Source organism: Primulina tabacum, chromosome 5 (genome assembly GCF_025594145.1).
Source record: "Primulina tabacum isolate GXHZ01 chromosome 5, ASM2559414v2, whole genome shotgun sequence".
Taxonomy (NCBI): Eukaryota; Viridiplantae; Streptophyta; class Magnoliopsida; order Lamiales; family Gesneriaceae; genus Primulina; species Primulina tabacum.
This window is the reverse complement of record NC_134554.1, coordinates 4,748,506-4,769,497: the sequence shown is the minus strand read 5'-3', so window position 1 is coordinate 4,769,497 and position 20,992 is coordinate 4,748,506. Positions and strand designations below refer to the sequence as shown.

General features: G+C 32.6%; 4 protein-coding genes across 4 annotated transcripts; all 4 read left to right on the top strand.

The window, feature by feature from the left end:
- Positions 1-6,941: 6,941 nt before the first annotated feature.
- LOC142544619 (transcription factor TCP11-like) lies at positions 6,942-8,273 on the top strand. The gene is given in 2 exon segments (XM_075651650.1): positions 6,942-7,133; positions 7,135-8,273. Coding segments are annotated over 2 exon segments (639 nt in total). The 5' UTR covers positions 6,942-7,095; the 3' UTR covers positions 7,736-8,273.
- A 5,833-nt stretch (positions 8,274-14,106) lies between these two features.
- On the top strand, positions 14,107-14,486 carry LOC142547412 (auxin-induced protein 15A-like). Its single transcript, XM_075655694.1, has one exon. It carries the CDS (start codon positions 14,109-14,111, stop codon positions 14,484-14,486), a length of 378 nt encoding a protein of 125 aa, XP_075511809.1. The 5' UTR covers positions 14,107-14,108.
- A 162-nt stretch (positions 14,487-14,648) lies between these two features.
- Positions 14,649-16,746, top strand: LOC142547409 (receptor-like cytosolic serine/threonine-protein kinase RBK2). Its single transcript, XM_075655691.1, is given in 9 exon segments — positions 14,649-14,664; positions 15,040-15,225; positions 15,316-15,470; positions 15,597-15,676; positions 15,761-15,896; positions 16,005-16,019; positions 16,022-16,159; positions 16,259-16,288; positions 16,291-16,746. Coding segments are annotated over 9 exon segments (864 nt in total). The 3' UTR covers positions 16,399-16,746.
- A 479-nt stretch (positions 16,747-17,225) lies between these two features.
- LOC142545755 (putative prolyl 4-hydroxylase 4) lies at positions 17,226-20,072 on the top strand. The gene is made up of 7 exons (XM_075653114.1): positions 17,226-17,469; positions 17,612-17,669; positions 17,762-17,866; positions 18,531-18,588; positions 18,970-19,145; positions 19,430-19,499; positions 19,612-20,072. Exons 1-7 carry the CDS (start codon positions 17,348-17,350, stop codon positions 19,899-19,901), a joined length of 879 nt encoding a protein of 292 aa, XP_075509229.1. The 5' UTR covers positions 17,226-17,347; the 3' UTR covers positions 19,902-20,072.
- The last annotated feature ends 920 nt before the right edge of the window (positions 20,073-20,992 follow it).

Genomic DNA, 20,992 nt, shown 5'->3' with positions numbered 1-20,992 from the left:
ATGGAATGATACACATCACACCGCGATTTTGAATCAGAAGAGAGATTTTAAGAAATGACATATTTATTTAGTCTATCAATAACCGAGCCGGATCTGGTGTATCATGAATGATTTTATTTTTCTATTGATTCAAACAAATTGGATCAAAAACAATTATTGAATGAAGCCATAGATGAATCGAAAAAGAAATTTTTATTGGTTCTACTTCCTTTTTTTTTTTTTAATGAAGAACACATTCTTCATCAAATTAGAGAGACGATCTCGTATTGATGGAATTTCTTTTCTGTTGGCTGAATCACGAGAAATCATACCTTACTGCATATTTGTAATGAAGTGTATGAATTACGTATGAACGGAAGAAAAAAGAGAATTTTTTACTCAGTGAAAGAGAGATTTAACAATTAAAAGAAAAATCAATTCTTTGGGATCCTTCCTTTCTTCAAACGGAAGGAATAGAGATAGAATCAAACTGCTTCCCGAAATGAAATATATCTTAGTTAACTTGAAATCATATATACACATATAAGAGATGAATATGAAGTTTATGTTATTACTTCATTTAAACAACAAAAATATATTTGAATACATTTGAAATCAATGAATTATACCGATTCTTGAAATGAAATATATCCTAATTAACTTGAAATTATATATACACATATAATAGATGAATCTGAATTTTATAGTCTTACTTCACTGAACAACAAAATTATATTTGAATACATTTGAAATCATGAATTGAAATCCATCAATCTAAATACAATTTAAATTTATTATAAAGTTACTTAAGCACTCCCAGAAATGTATTCACAAAATGTTATCGTGGACTCAAAAGTCGAGATGTCTTCATTTCAAATGGGAAGAGATACTTATATTTGGTACGAGTTATAAGAAGCTACACATATAATTGGTACACACGCGGTCTGATGAAATATCAAATTTGGATTGTCCCCACACTTGACATATCCTCGTGGGAGGGTTAGAAAAGCTGGCAAATACTTTGATATTTTGGAGGAGACGAGACAGCACCTATATCTATTTGTTTACAGGATTTGTCAGAGTTGCACGTGTTACTCCCTTCAATATTCAAAATTTATCCGGACCCATTATTTTATTTTACGCCACTACCATTTTTCAATAATCCTATTTCCAATTTGAGCTAACTTCTCGTGGGGATTAAAAGTCTACACACACACACAAGGAAGCTGATGATTAAAGGGAGCGCATAACGAACTCTTCAGGCACCGTCTGTTTTGGTTCGTGTGTATAATATTAATATATATATATATATATAAATAACATGCATAATAGATTTAGAAATCTATTAATTTTGTAGAACTAAAATCAAAATGTTAATGGATGAAAAAAGTACATGAAATTCATTTATCATTCGCACCAAAAGATGTACCAGTTGAATTTCAATCACTATAATTTCAATGAAACGTTTCTATCAAATTTCTTCGTAAAAAAACGCGTCTATCATGAAACCTTATTACCTAAAATCCAGTTGTGTGAGGGAAGGAAGTCAAACTAAACGCGAAGGACCTGCAAAAGTTAAGGAGAAGGGGCCGCACGAGTGTGGGTTGCGGGGTCGGGGGAGCTGGCAGCTGCATACAATAGCGATTTCGTGAACGTTGAAGAAGTCGTGTTACCAACTGGCGCGCTTTTTTCTAAGGATTCTTGTTGTCGGCCTGCGCCCATGCAATTCATGTATTTTCTCTAAGTACGTACTACGATCCCCAGTTTGTCATTTGGAGTGAAAAAGATTTCACATTAACGTTGTCCCAATTTTTACGTCTTTATTATCCAAATTTTTTACTTATTACTTGTTCGACGTTAATATTAGTAACGACACTACCGTTTTTTCACTAATATTCTCTGACAAATTTTTAACATGTGATGGATGTGTGTACTTAATATTTTGTTAATTCACGCTTGTAAATAAGAGTATATGTACTTGGTTAAACTTATTATAAGCTATTTAAAATAGATTTCAAAAAAAAAAAATAAACAGATAAATAATATGATTAACAGATTAAAAGCTATCTGAAAATATTTGGCAAAAGTTTTTGAAAATTGTCTTATAGCATTTAAAAATAACCGTCATGCAAATTAATTAAAATCATAAAGGCAAAAACTTGTGTAAGACGGTCTCACATGTCGAGTTTAGTTAGATGGATCTCTTATTTGGGTCATTTATGGAAAAATATTACTTTTTATGCTAAGAATATTACTTTTTATTATGAATATCGATAGGATTGACCCGTCTCACAGATAAATATTAGTGAGATCGTATCACAAAAGACATATTCAATCATAAAAAGGTTATTCAAGATAACCTCCTCATATGTTCTTACGCCCTAAATTATTTAATCCCTTTTTCACTATTCAAAATAAATAAATAAATAAATAACAATTCAAAAATACAAATATCTGTCACAATGGTACTTTATTTAGAAATTGTATGATTTGAATCAAAATATTTGAAAATTTATCGATTTTTTAGAGAGAATATTTATTGATTTGACACGACATGTGGTTGATTATATATAATTCAAATGTTTAAAATAATGACGACAAAAGTATATAAATGAAGAATTTGAAATATACGTGCAACATTTTATCTCAATCATTTATTGTGGATTTAAGAATTTGAAATCCAATCATTTCAAATCCTCTCCTCCAAAGGCGTATATGATTTAGATGGAGGGAGATTTAAGTCGATGAATGATTTTAGACTTGGATTTTTCAAATGACAACTGTATTGGATAATTTGAAATCTATCCGTAATTACTAATAAAAAGATTTTGAAGTGATAATGAGTACACCTAATTGAATTTCTTCCAATTTTTTTAATTATTTAAAAATCATAGATTTGAAATTTATAATATTCTTGATTAATTAACATACAATCCAAACACAACCTAATTTTTTTTTCCTAACCTCGTATATATGTTTTTCTTTAAAAAAATACATAAAATTCCCAGAATTAATATTCGTCGCATATGATTCTTGAAACTCAATTAACTCAACTAAAGGATAATATATAATAAAAATTATTACATTTTGTATGGATCAAAATACGTGCGTACTTACTCTATGTTGAACACATCAATCTTCAATAAAAAAAAATTAACGTAGAATGCTGCCTAGCTAGGTCCTCCTCGATCTTCAATGCTCATTCCTCTCACGCCAACAGACGAGCATCGCTATGCAACGTCGGAAAATGTAGAATTTCGCCCTCTGCTTCTTCGCAAATCTACCGCATTTCTCCGTCAAAGATGATCTGCAAGTCGCGCAACTCCCTGAACATTCCGTACCCTTTTCGCTCTCTTCCATGATATCAGTCTTTTCTAATATGATAATCTCGTATTATTTTCAAGTTCGTGCTGGACCTAGAGGACGTTGGAGTAAGATAATTGTATGTTTATATAGGAATAATTGAAAGGTTTTTGGTTTCCAGCAACACAGACTCAAAATAAATAGATTTGGGATTTCAAATTTGAAGATTTTTACAATCTGCCCCAGTTTCATGAAGGGTTTCTTTGCATAATGGTTTCTTGAATTGAATTAGGAAATCTTACACCGGTACGAATTAACCATCGCAATAGATGAGCTATATATAATTGAAAGTGATGATGCTGTGAACTAATCATGATGGGGGAAAATGTGGCCTACCTTTTACCGGTAAAAATAAAAATTAGCAACAGCTAGCGCATGATATATTTTATATATATATATATATATATATATAGACACACACATATATATAATGTATTTAATGTCAGTTGCTGCATTGAGTACAAATCTTGCAAACAGGAGTTGGGAGACTGGACTAAGTTTTTGCCCAGAAGAATAAGTGTGTACTACATTACATACTATCACAGAATATGTAGGGAGTAAATGAATTCATACATATCTTTTAATTTTTACTAAACAAAAGTTTTGGAAATGATCAATCTTGTGTAAGTTACATGACCTAGCTAGGTGAGTTGTGGTCTCTAAACCGTCCAGCGTATTCGTCCATTCGTTTTCGATATAAATGTTATATGTATGTAGAATGTGAAATTTATATCTTGGTTGATGAAAGAATTCAGTAATTTAGCAAAGTGATCTTGAATATCATAAGGAAACAGTTGCTTCTACTTGTCTCATGCATAGCTCCAACTAATTTGTACCCTAAAACTGATCTTAGCTTAAAATAAATAGAATGATGCATGAGGTTTTTCATTTCTTTTATTGAGGTGATTTTTTTTAAGATTATTGTCTTAAATAATTAATTGATTAATTTCACCCAATATTATTATGGTTATGTTACATGTAGTTTACATGTTAGGTTACCAAATGCATCTGAAATTACAAAATAACTTAAATGAACTTTTGAAATAGTTTTTCCAAATAAAGTGTAGCGATAATTTTTTGATTTTAAATGTACTTTTTAAATCACATATAATATTTTCCATATTATTAACTGTTATATGCTAAGTTCCATTCGTGTATTGTGAAAAGGTATTGTTGGCCTAACCATTTCAAAATTAAAAAATATAGTCAAAATTCACTTATTGCTTTTGCAATTATTATTTTACAGACTCGAACTATTCATGGGCTCCTGTGGTTTCAATAAGTCCAATTCTTTTCTATCAGAGTACACATGGATCAAATTATAATAAGTGAGTGGGTCCATTAATATATAAATAAGGTGATTCATTCTATACACACATAATTCATGGATCATAAATCTAATATAATGAAACTAGTTGAATATTACATAAACCCAAGCTGAATTCACATATGAATCAATGTAATTAACCGATGATTTTTTTTTTTTGAATGATGATAAAATTTGTAGTCGTTATCTATTCATATGCATAGTAGTCTACAAACAATATTGTTCGGGTCAACTTGAAAATTCATGAACAGATATAGTTATGAGAGTAGGTCTCTTGTGAGACGGTCTCACGAATATTTATTCGTGAGACGGGTCAATCTTACCGATATTTACAATAAAAAGTAATATTCTTAGTATAAAAGTATTATTTTTTTATGGATGACCCAAATAAGAGATCTATCTCACAAAATATAACTCATGAGATCGTCTCACACAGTGTGTTTTCCTAACTATAATTCCCCATTAAATAGGAGGTCAAAGGTATCAATTCCAGTGGATCGTGGAATTGAATTGAATTGAATCCTACGAATTGACATATTTTGTTTTTTGTTACGGTTTTAAATGCTCTGAACCAAAATTTGTTTTATCTTTATTTTAAAACTAAAGAAATATTACTGCATCTTATAATTAGGATAATTTATTATTTAATGATTATACTATAAGATATTATGAATATAATCATTTTATTTTTCTACGATAAAGAAATAGGGTCTAAGTATAACTAATACAATTTAAGTACGTAGTTTTACGTTATAATTAATGTATACTTCAAACCTTAAAACTAAATATGACTGTATGATTTCGATTCCAGTTCAACACAATTTCGATCAGTTACGACTTCAGTTTTAGATTTTTGTTTCTAGGAACTTACAAAACAATAAATAAATAAATAAATAAATAAGTACAAGGACATGCTTGGTAGGAGACAATGACATTCTCATCTCATTCGTTATACTCATATTCGGGAAAAAAAAATAAAAAATGGAATGAGAATGCTTATTCTAATGTGAATGACTATTCTCATATTCATGGAAATGGTCATCCCATCCATTTTAGGTAGAAATAATAATTTTCACTCTCAGTTATTACCTATTTTACAAAATTTACTTTATTTAGTTTCATTCATTTAAATCTATATATCCATCAAAATCATAATGATAACAACAACAACAACGATAACATATAATCGATAATAATAAACAATATATATTATGATTATTATTTTTAAGTATTTTATTTTTATGATGATAAATAATATTTATATAAAAAATAATAAAATAATATATACCTGTATTCATTATAAAAATACAATGATGATAATTTAATAATGACGTTAATATTAATAATTAAAATAAATAAATTATTAAATTAATAATATTAATATTAATATATAAAAATATATTATAATATTTTATTGAATGATAGTTATTTTATCAAATAAAATAATAATATAGTTATTGATAATGTTAATATTAAAATAATTAATTAATAGAGCATTAATAATAATAATTATTTTTATTATTTTAACAAAAACAATAATAATATGTTTTATCAAGTTTTATTTTGAATTTTTAATTAAAATAATTGTTTAGTAAAAATAATTTAATTGTATTATTTTTTTTATTTCTTTCGATACCAATAATTAAAATAAAATATAATTATAATATCATTGCCACATCTCTTTAATTTCAAGATTAATTCTATTTATATCTTATTTTATTTATTCATACTAATAATGCCCTAAGTTATCCGTTATGGAATGGAGCAAAAAATGAACTTGGTTACAATGTTTCGTAGAAGTTTCATTCCGATTCACTCACTGTTCAAAGAGAATCATTTGTTAAATTTAGTATAGTTTGAGGGATGAACGCTTCCTTGCTCCTCCTGCTTACACCTGTTATAAATCAGTACTACAAAATTGCATTAATTTTGGGTCATTTAGAGTCACGTGGTATTATTTTCAAATCACGAGTTGGGTGTCATTTTTTTGCATTCTTTTTTATTGGGAAAAACAAAAAGTCCAATATTGTTGGGCCAAGTAATGGGCTTAAAGTAGCTTAAAACTCCAAGGGGAAAATGAAAGAACCACAAAGGAGCCCAATTTCGGCCTATCCAGATATTAATCAGTTTTGTCTTGGGTTCCATCTTTTATTTTACTATATTTTACAAACAATAGCTCAGTATCAAATTTCTAGAAATATGACTCCAGGAAATATGGAGATTTAGCATTTTGTTTTTCAAACTAGACTTTTTAATTTTCTAAATAATTAGAAAGTGGGCCTTTGGTGGACCATAACATAGCAAGCTCTCCATGGGCCCAATCATAAGAAGGAAGGACTAAAACCCCCTTCATTTTCGCTTTGTGGGCCCATTAACTACTCAAAGACACGTAGTATCGAATAAACCTACACACACACACAGAGTCAATGGCTTCGTCACATATGGTCCTCCGCCAGATCTCCCCCTCCGTCCCTGCCAACCACCGCCGTTCACCTACTACCTGCTCCGAATACAGCTTCCTCCATGGATTCAAAGTCAAATATTGGTGCTCTCACTAAAAGGGTTTCTACTGGTTCTTCTTCGAGCAAAGATCGACACACCAAGGTTAACGGCCGTGGTAGGCGCGTGAGAATGCCAGCTCTCTGCGCCGCCAGAGTTTTCCAACTCACGCGGGAGCTCGGTCACCGCTCTGACGGCGAGACGATCGAGTGGCTGCTACGTCAGGCTGAGCCTTCAATAATCGCCGCCACTGGTACGGGGACCGTCCCGGCGGAGGCTGTTTCCACCACATCCGGCACACTCCCTCCTTCACGATCCACAACCTTCTCTCTTGCGCCGATGACCACGATGGCGCATCCCGTGGTCGCCTCAGCCGGAAATAGCATCTTCTCCGTGTCTCCGCCGCTGCCGAGCTGCAGGCTGGACCTCTGCCAGCCAGCTCCGCCGATGACACTGGAGTTTTCCCCGAATGGATATCGACATATGCCCTTCACGGCGCTGCTGCTGCATCCGACGGCGGTTGAAGAGGAGGTGCAGGGTCAAGAAACTAGTGGCAGCAATCAATAATCTACTAAGTATCGTTAATACTCTACTCTAGAGATTTAGAGGTTTTGGTGGGGGCCTTAAGTGAACAGGGTGGGAATTTATTCTCCCCCTTCCTACTGAGTACTGACTATGATAGACACACACCATAATGGATTATAAAAGGCTCCTAGTTTCAGAAAAAAGACTTCTTTTACTATCATTTATTTTATCTTGCCATAATTTGTTGGTTTAGTCCTTTTAAGGAAAAGTTTGTATTTGGTCTTACATCTTACACATGTACTAATAGGTTAGCGTGATCAACACCTCTGAAATTCTTTGGGTGTACAAGTCTAAGATGATATAATGTAAAAAATGATGGTTGGAATTCTTGGAGGTGGGCGAATCATGAGGATTTTGTGGTATTAGGGATAGTTTATTTAACATTAATGTTTTAATTTCGGTCCTTTGGGTCCACCAGTTTGGACTCAAATTGACATTAGAGAAAGATAAGCCCCCATCGCTGTTACTCGGATTGGTTTAAGGATATAGGGGGTGAGGTAGGGGTACGAGGATGTATTATCCATCTCTTATTGGTGTAGCTTTTCGAGCTGACTATAAAAAATATTTGATTGTATTTGAGCTTATTGAATTTGAGCAGAACTTAAATGCCTTCAATTTTTTTTTTTACGAGTCAAACTCGAGTTCAAATTCTTTTGATCGATAGTCCGTTAATCACTCGTGATTTTTATTATTTTATTAATATAATATGATTATATATTAAATAAATAAATTGACATTAGAAATCCTACAGGTTTAGTGTGTGCGTGTGTATTTTTTTCCCTTGTAACATATATATAGCTGAATGACGATTCCACAGGTTTCACTATTGAGCTAACTTATTGATAATCGAAACTCGTTCAACACGGTTCTTGTAACATTTGGTTATTACTTGAAAGAAGGGAAGTGATTTGAAAATATGTTGCAACACAGGTGGAACTGTGCAGCTGAAACAAGGGTGATTTGAAACTAATGTTAAGGCTATAGAATACACAAGAAAATATCGAAACTTGCACCAAATGAGGATTCATTTCCGGAGTTAAGAAGGTGAATGAATGCTTTGGCGTAGAAAAGTTGATGGCAGAAGCTAAAACTAAAATCCTTGGATTTTCTGTGCTCCTCAAAACCATGAAAATCGATCTCTATAATGAATTTTACAAGCTACTGAAGAAGAAGAGATCTGTGTTCCTATAATATTGACAGGATTTCAAATATAATTTATGGTCTTTATGGATTCCTAAACTTTCAGCCTGTGACAGTTGTCTCCACAACAGGAACTTCGTTCATCCTTGGTCATGTTCTTCGAGGACTACATTATACTTCAGCTTGTTTTGAAGAAAACAGAGCCATGCTATTGAGCCTGCACGGTTTATACAGGAGATAGTCCTAATGTAGGAGAGCATTCGACATGATCTTTAATCCCGGAAGACGATCTGTACATAGATAACTATAAACATCAGTCTTAATGTATGATACACTAGTTGCTAAAAGCTTCATAAATTCAACCTTCTTCAGCATTTCCCCCACCTTGGCAAAATAAAACACTGAAAGGTGAATGAACTAAACATGTTAACCATGACACCAGGTACAGAACATTCGAGCAAGGAAACGACATACGAAAATCCATTTTATCATGCCTGACACATTACCGGTGAGACACGATAACGATTGTTGGATATTATACCACAATACAGAGAACCAAGAAATGACTAGGGCGAATAGGAGTAGAAGAGCAAGCAACCTTGAAATGAAATAAAACTTCAAGTTTACATTAATTTCCTAAATATACCATTTTTGGTTTCAAGATTATGTGGAATCTTATCCTCAACTAAAAATCTTGCTTGCATCCATCTCTCAGGAAAAATAAAAAAAATAAACTAGAAATTTCTGCATGAAATTGAATCCATATGAATATTTGCTTGGTAGATTCGGAATTCATGGAGATATTGAAGGTGAATACTTCCTAAATTTTTTTGAACGATTTCATAAATAAAAAATTTATGAAATTTTAGTAATGAAATTTATAATAATCGTATTATATATAATCATTTTACGTAGTATTTTCTTTTACCAACCGTACTATAGTCTATAGCTTCTTTCTGCATGGACACAGATGGTTTCATTCCCACTCTACTGGTTTCTAATTTCATGATTTCATCCGTAACAATATATATACATATACCATTTAATACATCTTTCGAGAGGTAATAAGAAAAAAATGTACAAAATTTCAAAATGTTTTATGGACTAAATGAGCAACTCGGTATGGTTAAATAAACATTAATTAATAGAAAAAATTACAATTTTTATTATGTAACTTGCATATTTTCAATTTTCCGTCACGATATCAATCAATTTACAAAAGGTTTTATTCTTTTTTGGCATACTCAATTTGAAATTTTAAAAAACATCAATTAATGAGGTTATTCTTCGCTTTCCTTAATCCAAAACATGGTAATATTTAGTGCTACATTAATATGAAGTGGCAAAATGGTGTGCCCTTTGATGAAATTTGAAATTTGTAAGTCAAAATTTTGTTCAAAACATATGAAACTCTGCCACCCCAAAGGAAGCAGAATGCCGAAATTACATGATCAATATTCCGTTTTGTATAAACTTTAATGTGGTATTCATTAATTAAATCTGATGAACGAGCGGATACATATAGGAGACAAATGTTTAATTAGTTGGGTGAAATTAATATTTCCAGCCAATATATAAAATATAACTGGCCTGAGTCGTACACGTGAAATTTAATTTCACCCGTCCAATCAAATCAAAGAGAATTGCCCCAATGATGAACAAATATTATTATTTTGTGTCGCATATCCTTCTTCAAATAGGATAGATAAGTTCCAACTGCCAAGGAAAAAAAAAATCAAATTTTTTTAACATGTTGTTGATGTTCCTAAAATTTCCAAATAAAATTCAAAAAAAAAATAAATAAATTAGATTTATATTGTCCAACAAGATGGCGCGATTATCTTAAAATTTATCGAATCTATTCAACAATATTATATATATATATATATATATATATATATGATACAACAAAAAGAAATTACGAATGTATTTATATATTGCATGAACTAGTTTGAGGTGTCACCAACGTGCATGTCTCCTATTCCTACCCCTCGCGACCAGTCCTCATGTGCTCAACATTTCCTCCTTTGCAGTGAACAGAAAGAGTAAATTCATACATTATAATGTACGTAAATAATTACAATACCGGAAGCAGTATATATTTAATTATTTAAATATGGATGGTGAGAATAGAGACCAATAAATTAGTCCAGTGATTAAAAACTTGATCTAAGAACATAAATGGTATATTGAGGACAAAATCAAAGGCGATTTTTTTAACCTATATATAAGAACATAACTGGTAATCATATGTATATATTATGAGAAATTTTTTACAATATTTTTTGGTGTTAAATAAATTTTTATGTGCGGGATGTTGTACTGCTTCAAATAATCGAGTTACGCGTCACTAATAACTATAACTTTCAAACGGTTCCTACAAACCATATCACCGTTGTGAAGTTTAAAAGTACCTTCGTCATTTGAAAATCTAAAATTTTTATTATCACTAGAAAGACAAATAAATAAATTTCAAAGTAAACTTTAAGTTTACGCGTCTTGAAAATTATAAGAATATTTTTGTTTTCCATACCCTAACAAAATTTATAGAAGAGATCATAGATGATAAGAAAGAAAGAAAGAAAGAAACTCGAGTACAACAAAAGGGTGCGTGGGTTTCCTTTATTAAGACACCCCATTTGAGTTATGTCGGAGTACTCTACAGACATTATACATCCATTAGTGTCTGTGGCTGACAAAGCTAATTTAACGTTGCTTTCGTTACAGACGAAAACGATCAATAAAATTCAATTCCCATAAATCACGTACATACTTCCGAAAATTGTCACATGCATTATTATTTTGGTGCTTTAATTCTCTGTGGTGTTCATGCCATTTCAAGATTTAAACTCACCGTATTCAACCAACATTTTCGACATTCAAAATCGCGTTAAAAATGAAAAACGAAACACTAATTTGGTCCTCATTTTTTTATTAAATGTAATTGGGTTATATATATGTAAAAAAGAAATATACTGAAAAATTCAAATTAAAATGTATTAAATGAGTACAGTACTGTAGTTAAAGACTAGGAAATGTGTGTCAGATTGGAGGGTTTGTATGCCTATGTTATTGGGGGATGAATCAATTGGCTGGCTTTTCAATTATTATTCTGCTCACATATCTGTTATATCACATCGACACATGATTTAATGTTATAAGCATAATTTTTGACCGAGAAAAAAGAGAACTAGAAACAATATATTCAAAATATTTATAATGTAAATTGAGATAAATATACAACTTTGAGATATTTTTTAGTATTAAATATGTGATTTAAATTATACAAAACTATTTAATTTATTGTCGAAAAGTAATTTGGATCAAACAATTATGAAAATAGATATTACAAAAAATCATTATTTTGACGATAAATTGTGATCCAATTTTATTACAAAATTCGTCACTTTAACAAGTACTGAAGTTTATTTTTGTACATATGAGTTGATTTTATATGAAATATTAAATAACTTATAATTAAAAGAGAGTGTTTTTAAAAATAGATAGTACTGTTTTTCAAAGCTGTTTAACATAGCCAAAAATAAAATATAAAAAAAAAATTTACGAGACTAAAAATGTTATTTCCTTTTTAAAATTATTTGTTGTGATTTTTCTGCTATGGAGATTCGGCCGAATTTTTGTTATTTATTATAAACTGCTTCATCGTTTTTAATAAAAACACATATAGCCAGATCATGGAAAAGTGACAAAATCATTTATATACTTAAACCATAAAACAAGTCAAACATGGAAATTGGTGCGTGCATGTAATGTAAAATATTTGAGTTTTCGGGCATTCTTTGATCCATTCTACGATGTAAGAAATGCCTTTTTCCTTCTTGTTTTCAGGCTCATGCATAAATTCTTTCCTGCGAAAATGGCGACCAAGTCAAAAAAATTAAAAATAGAAGAAGATAAAATATTCCCAATTTGTCACAATTCTTGAATGAGTCATTGTTAAGGGTATCTGCCCATGCCCATATAAAAAATTATATCAACGTACGGCCAGTACAAATGCACGGTATATATATAGCAATTAAGATAATCTTGCTCTTGCCCATCAATCAAGGAAAAAAAAATCAAATAATCACAAATTTCTGTAATTATGCAGTACACAAAGCCATGAAGAAAGATCAATTTCCGTCGCAAGGTACCTTTTTTTAATACAACCTTTTACTTATCAACAAGACATAATTTGTTAAGATATGCATTTCCATTGAATATATAAATATATAATTTACTTGTACAATACAAACTATGTGCCAACACAAGTAATGTAAATTGTAGTCCGAATTTTGGAACATTCGACAACCGTTTTCGGTTGTCTAGGTCAAATTTGATTCAAAACAATAGCAATGTCCTTCCATTGACATGCAAACACAAAAGAAATACTAATATACTTTCTAGCTAGTCTCCCGGAAATTTGTTTTTTGAAATGTTTAGAGTAAATAATTTTAGTGTCATTTAATATAACGTACTACTACAAATAAAAAATTGATTTATTTATATTGATAAAAGTAACATAAAAATATTATTTTAATAAATTTGTAATTCGTCTATGACTACCATATCTCATCAATTATACAATTTTTTTAAGATAATATCTAATACAAAACTTTAATACATATGCATGAACCGCGTTTAAGTAGACGCAAGTCAAAATAATGAATTTGTAAAGATAAAATTAAAAAATAAAAAGATAATTAGAACTTGAGATAAAGGTGGAGGGAGAAATATTATTGAAAAAAAATAATAATAATAATTTTATAGTTTTAAGATTGCTACACGTACACTATCTAAATATATGAACTTTTTCTCTAAAAAAAAAAAAGAAAAGAAAGAAAAAAGAACTTTAAAGACCATGTTCGCCAGCTAACTTACCCTTTAGCTCCCCACCAAAAAAGATATTTATCGAGTGTGCAGTGTGTGTGTGTGTGTATATATATATATATATATCCAACACTACTCACAATCATGCAATGCATGTTCGTACGATTCTGTATCAAGATACACAAACTAAATAGGGAAGAGAAAGGTACAGCAGAGCATTCTGCAGTGATCTTCGCTGCACTTTTAAAAATAGAGTCAAGTTAGAAATTAGTTTGCTTCCTGACAGTGCACTTATGTCTGCCATTTAATATTTTTCCCAACTCCACTCAATCTATATAAGCTTATATCTTCACTTCCATATACAGCAAGCAGACGAACAAAGGTGATGGATTGCAAGAAGGATAGATTTCTGAAAACATGCATGAGAAAGTGTCAAAAAGTGGGTCGAAAAGTGGTGCCTTGTGTCGCCAGTGACACCTGCTGCCAATGCTCGCTGTGGTCTGCACCGGACGACGGAATGGTCGTGCCGAGCGACGTCCCAAAGGGACACCTTGTTGTGTATGTAGGCGAGTACAACAAGAGACACGTGATCAAGATCAAGTTACTAAGGCACCCGCTCTTCAAGGCGTTGCTAGATCAAGCTCAAGAAATATACGATTTCAGTCCCGACGATTCGAGACTTCACATTCCCTGCGATGAGAACATGTTCCTTAGCGTTGTCCAGTGCGCGAAATCTCCACCAGAAGGATGCCTACACGTCTGAGAGAGGCCCCGCTTGTTGTGTTCATTTCCTCATTTTGTTAATGTGGAATAATGCTAGTATGTGCAGCAAGAACCTATTGTACAATATGGCTCGTTAATCATTAATTCTGATGTATTCATTTGCAGCCGGCGGCAGTCTTTCAACTTAGCTTGAGATTTCTAAATGAAGCTGTGTAACTGTAAGATTTTGTTTTATGGTACAATCTAGGCGTCAACCCTTGATCAATAAATGAAATTAATATTAAATTAAAAAATTTATTTATGATTCATCCCAATTCTTGGGTCACCTACACCAAATATCTGCCTCTACTTCTGGTTTTCATATGCATATCTATATATATATTTTTTTATCATTGATATTTTGGAAAAATGAATGCTGATCAAAAACCAAAATCGAATTTGTGTCAGATAAAATTGGTGATCTAAAAAAGATGAGAAATTCGAGCTAAAATAATAACAGATTGTATTTGTAATGGTGAAGTTGAAGAATTAAATAAATGGAAAATTAATATGAAGTTAGGAAAAATACAAAAATATATATTAAATTATACCAGTAGCCGTAAAAAGGTTAATTCGGGGAACTCAGGAGGAAATGACAGCAGACTACTTATCCGAGCTCGGTATTCTAGTGCATGTTAATCATCCAAACATTGCGAATGTTATTGGATATGGTGTCGAAGGAGGGATGCACCTTGTTCTTCCTTTGTCTCCACACGGGAATTTAGCATCTTCCCTGAACGGTTCGTCCCTCATCCTGCGACAAGAAAACGAGCTTCTAGATATTCAAGAATCTCATATTTATTTAGTTTCGTTTTGCATTATTTGTGCAGGCAAAAATGACAAACTGGCATGGAATGTAAGATACAATATTGCTCTGGGAATTGCATCTGGGCATTCATATCTTCACGAAGGCTGTCAACGAAGAATTATCCATAGAGATATCAAGTCCGCAAATATTTTGCTCACTGAAGATTTTGAACCTCAGGTAGCGAACAGTATATGCAAAATTCTCGTGCAGCAATCCATTATCTCTATGTGAATTTGATGTAAAGGGGTTGACATTAAATTTTTGGTAGTTATTCACTTTAGCACTTTGATGTTTTTACTACAGATTTCTGATTTTGGGCTTTCGAAGTGGCTGCCTGATAACTGGACTCACATTACCGTTTCACAGTTTGAAGGCACGTTTGGGTACGTGACTGTATTAAATAAGCCAGAAATTGTTATAACGCTTGAAATCTTATCATCACAATACTTCAACCTTTTTCTTATCAGCCATCTCCCTCCCGAGCTTTTCATGAATGGAACAGTTGATGAAAAGACTGATGTTTACGCATATGGAGTGCTATTGTTAGAGCTCATCAGTGGTCAACCAGCTCTAGATGAATCACGCAATAGCCTTGTGATGTGGGTATGTTTTCTTGTAGACAACAACCATTTTCTTACATGTTAAAAATCTGGATACTAGAACTTGTCTTTCAACCAAGAGATGCATTCTAATCCGATCGAAAATTTTCAGGCCAAACCTTTGCTTTCCTGAGCAGAAAAAGTATAGTGGACCTGGTGGATCAATCACTAGATGGCGTCTATGACTGTGACCAAGTCAGTCGAATGTGTATGGTTGCCTCCTTATGTATTCATCACAATTCATCGGAAATATCTCAAATGAGCCAGGCATGACATTTTGTTTTGCAAGCACTTTGAGAGACTTGCGAGGTAAAAACGCGAATACAATCAACTAATTAGTTTGAATGATTCTTGAATGGGATGCAGGTTGTAAAGATGTTAAAATGTGGTGAAGCTAAGGCATCACTCAAGGCAAGAAGAAGTTCCAAAAACGTCCTGCGCTCAAGAGGACGTACGTACCCTTGGAGCTAATTTCGGAAGACGAATGCAACTCTGACAAAATTTGAAGCATGCGGGCAAAAGAACCATTTTACCTACGGTGTGCATAGACTCGTTCCTACAAAATTCTTCTGAATTTTACCTAGAATACATAGTATTCATGATGGGGCAGTTCATCAAATGAAGAGATAGAGTAGAAGTGAATTGTATGTATTACTTGTGGATACTCTGTGAATGAGTTGAGTTAGTGTGTAGGAGGAAGTAGACGTAATGGGAACAAATAAACATAGGTTCCATTTTTACTACTTTTAGGGCTAACGTTTCATATCTTCTTGCTTCAAAATAACATCACTTTTTATGTATAGAACCTAATAATTGACCCGCAAGTCTCTTACAACGATGGATAGGGTTCAGATTCAAACAAATATTCCATTCCATAAGAGGAAAATTAATATTCCACTAATTTGGTTTGTTGGTTATAAAAGACATATGGAAACTAGGTAGAATCCTTTCATCAGCTCCCCATAAAGATTCAAAAAGATGGAAAAAAATATTCATTGTGTAACCAACGGATATTTAAATCTCTGTGTTTTTGACTATATATAAAATCTTTCGCATATGATCTAAATATACTTGACTTTAAAAAACGTTGGGGGTGAAAGTCTATAAATTTTACACATGAATTTTTGTGTTTTTTGAATTTCGATTGTGTAAAATGCTATTTAGCCTCGGTATTGTCGCACAATTAAATTTGACTAAGAAAATCAATTAAAGAAAGATATAACTTGGAGATTCCATATTTTAGGGCAGCAATTTGAGAGAGTGGCGTATTGCTAGGGTGTAATGTGCAAAAACACCTACTAAAATTGTGTATTCTTATTAAACGACATCATTTTAACTCATCGCAAATCGTATATATGTTTCTTGTCAACGCCCACTTTTATTAAATGATCTGCCTAAACATCTCAATCGCATAAAAATTTCAGATTCGAACAAATATTTTCCATATTCGGCCAAATGGTCATTTTTTCTCAAATTGCACTGATTTTCGTTCTCACTATGGCCGCGATCGCGTGGGAATCCTGGGGACATTCGATAATCAATCCATCTAAAGTCAAATCGATCTCATGGAAGCCCAGGTACTGAATACAGGAATCGTGTTTTTTTTTCCTGTTTATCCATACCTTGAATTGTTTTTTACAATTTGTAAGATTATTTTGACAGCTATTGGCGATCGATTAACTGTTTATTGACTGCGCTACGGTTGTAATTATGTTTTAGAGCATTTGTATATGAAGGTTTTCTAACAGACGAGGAATGTAACCATTTGATCTCACTGGTGAGTTTAGAATTGATTAAAAAGGTGGTGATCCTTTATGGTTTTAATTATTTGTTTGTTCTGTGATTTGTGGGATTTCGTAATGAAATTAGGCAAAAAACGAGTTGAAGAGGTCAGCTGTGGCGGACAGTGAGTCTGGAGAGAGTAAGCTGAGCGAAGTGCGGACTAGCTCTGGAATGTTCATCCAGAAGGAAAAGGTTTGGTTTTCTTTCTTTTCTTTATTTTTTTCAATTTTTTATAACCTGATTTTGTTTTGACGTGATAATTTTTTTGTTGTGTTTTTTGAATATATAGTTTTTAGAATGTTTTTTTAGTATTGTTTTGCGCAAAGGCCGTCATATCAAAATTTCAACTCATTCCCGGTCAAAATTTCAACCTTTTCAGACCAACTAAATCAATTCCATTGAACTCAATTACACGTTAGTATTTCCACAAATTAATCTCTTTTGAGCTTATTAAGCTGGCGAAAATTGTAAAATGTCAAGCATGCAGTATTCTTTACGTAATAGTACTGCAAGTTGTTTGTGTCAGTGTCCACAACTTGCTTAACTTTTTCAACATTTGATGGTACGGTTGGATAGCCCTATGGTGCTTAAAAAGTTATAGCTTGAGTTTTTCTTTTTTGGTGGCTCTTGTTTGTTATTTTAATTGATATTTAGTTGAAACTTTTTACTGACGAATTACTTTGCTCAGCGCCTTGTATAAATTTTATTGGAGGGACAAACATCACAAAGAACAATCACATTGAATCTTGTAAATGAGCCACGAAGTCATGCGCTTAGTTATTGTTTAATTTGGTGTTTCACTTTTGAGAACTTAATGTCATATGCCTAAATCCTTTTCTCCTCATCTCTTGTGTAGGATCCTATCGTTGCTGGCATAGAAGAGAAGATATCTATGTGGACATTCTTACCGAAAGGTGTTCCATGTTGAAGAAAATTTGAGCTGTGAAAAAACATTTACTTCTTAAAATGGGTCTTCTCACCATTTCTTGATCGTGTCTTTTTTCAATGACATTTGAAGAATGAAATATCTATTTATATATGATTCTTAGGGCATTTATTTTTGAGTTGTTTGGTCGGATTGAATTTGCAGCATTGCGGGAAGTAAAATACAGATCGTGATGGCCTCTGAGTGTACCCTTTGAATATTTATGTAGACAATGAATACTGCTTTTGAAACACCCTTCTGTAAAAAACGCAGTATCAGAGCGCCATGTGGTCTTGTTTGTTGCATGCATAGAGAATAGTAGTTTTTGAATTCACTGAATTGAACTCCCGCTTTCTGTTTCTACTAATAGAAAATGGAGAAGATATTCAAGTATTACGCTATGAGCCTGGGCAGAAATATGAACCTCACTACGATTATTTTACGGACAAGGTCAACATTGAACGTGGTGGGCACCGGATAGCTACTGTGCTAATGTACCTTACTGATGTCGAGAAAGGGGGTGAAACTGTTTTTCCCAAAGCAGAGGTTTGTCCAAAACTTGTTTTTCTGTTAGATTTTTGTAGATGCTTAATAGGCAGTGATTTATTCATAAACTTAAGATACACGCCAAAGGTTATATACTTCGAAAAATTATTGGGTTTAAACTTATTAGATTATAGAAATGTAACAAATCTAATTTGTTATTGCGGATTCTTGTGGTTCACTCTGTGGAGAGTCGTGTATATTTTGAATTGAGAAATGTGTTCATTTTGTTTTCTTCTACTGAATTTTCTGTCCCATATTTCTAAATATTCATTCGCACAATTCAGGAATCACCTCGTCGCAGGTCTATTTCGACTGATAATGATTTGTCTGAGTGTGGAAGGCAAGGTCCTGCTGGTGAGACAATAAGCCGATCCTTATAATTATCTGTGATAAAAAAAAAAAAAAAAGGTTATTGTGACCAGCAACTGACATTTTTGTTTTCATTTGGTCTTGTCGTATATTGCAGTGAAACCACGCAAAGGAGATGCACTTCTCTTTTTCAGTCTTCGCCCAGATGCAATTCCAGACCCTGCTAGCCTTCATGCTGGCTGTCCGGTAGACAACGGTGAGAAATGGTCTGCTACAAAGTGGATTCATGTGGATGCTTTCGACAAGATTGTTGGTGGGAACTGCACAGATTCAGATGCAAATTGCGAAAGATGGGCTTCTCTTGGGGAATGCAACAAGAATCCAGAATATATGATCGGATCATCAGATCTTCTTGGATATTGCCGGAAGAGTTGCAATGTGTGTTAAAGTTGCGCCTTCCACTCAAGACACTTCCATCGGCAAATGGCAATTCACCTGTTTACGTTGGTTTTATTTATGAATCCTTACGTAATTATTAATTTTTTTAAAATTACCAGAAAAACGTCTGTTTTGATATTCCGACTTCACGCTGTCTAAAAAGTTTTGTTCTGTGCTCGACTTCAATGACCCGAAAACTGTTCCCTTTTGAGGGAGACGTGTGAGGTAGCAAAGTTAAATATGAATTGAAACTCTCTTCTAACCATTGATGCTTTGCTCCCCAAAATTTGCATGTAACTGCTTCCTAAAATTGGCAAACCTGAATAATAGCATAAAAGATTGTTCCGATTTTTCCTAAAGAAAATCCTGCATTTCAAACATCAAGATTAGTGATGAACTTCAGAAATAAGTAATGATCTACGGAGTTAATTGGATGGCTTTCCGTTTGTTTGGGGGCCAACCTAAAACTACCATTGACTCGGTGCAACATAGAACGACGATGAGTATACTTTAAAACGTGGGGGGAAATATCCAAGTCATACCTGCTGCCACAAAGATTTCACTAGCGTAGAAGCCTATTCATTTATTCCTCCAAATTGTTGGAAAATCATTAGCCCCGCACCGATCTAAATGTATTTTTAAGAAAAACCACCTGTAAGATGAAGCTGTAGCATTCATAAATTCAAGAAACAACATGTTATTTAAGGTTTTCTTACTATAATCGGGCGCGTGTATTTGGCATGAAACAAGTCCATAATCTGAACTTTAGGAAGATCTTGAAGGGTGCCAATACTCTTTTGCAATGAAAAACCTTTATACTTAGCTAAAACTTTAAAAAAAATTATTCAATTCATATTATTTGACCCGAAATGTACTTGAATTTCTGCAGCTTCTTGAGAAATATCAGCATCTTTGCCACGCAAAGTTTGCAATGAAAGCTCAAATTCGTTTCGATGGCCTACTTTTGCCTGCAAGATTCAATTATTTATTTGTATCTCACTATTTCAATCGAAAGGCGGTTGCCATAAAATTCAATTCATCCTGGATTAGATATCAGGATTCCTCATTCGTATTTCACACTAACTGTAGGTCTAATTCAT

What these genes read in the sequence shown, in the direction of transcription:
- LOC142547412 (XM_075655694.1), top strand. Translation starts at nt 14,109, where the DNA reads ATGGATTGCAAGAAGGATAGATTTCTGAAAACATGCATGAGAAAGTGT.
- LOC142545755 (XM_075653114.1), top strand. Translation starts at nt 17,348, where the DNA reads ATGGTCATTTTTTCTCAAATTGCACTGATTTTCGTTCTCACTATGGCC. An exon ending in CTGTTTTTCCCAAAGCAGAG is followed by an intron (nt 19,146 to 19,429) that starts GTTTGTCCAAAA and finishes CGCACAATTCAG; the next exon opens with GAATCACCTCGTCGCAGGTC. An exon ending in TGGAAGGCAAGGTCCTGCTG is followed by an intron (nt 19,500 to 19,611) that starts GTGAGACAATAA and finishes CGTATATTGCAG; the next exon opens with TGAAACCACGCAAAGGAGAT.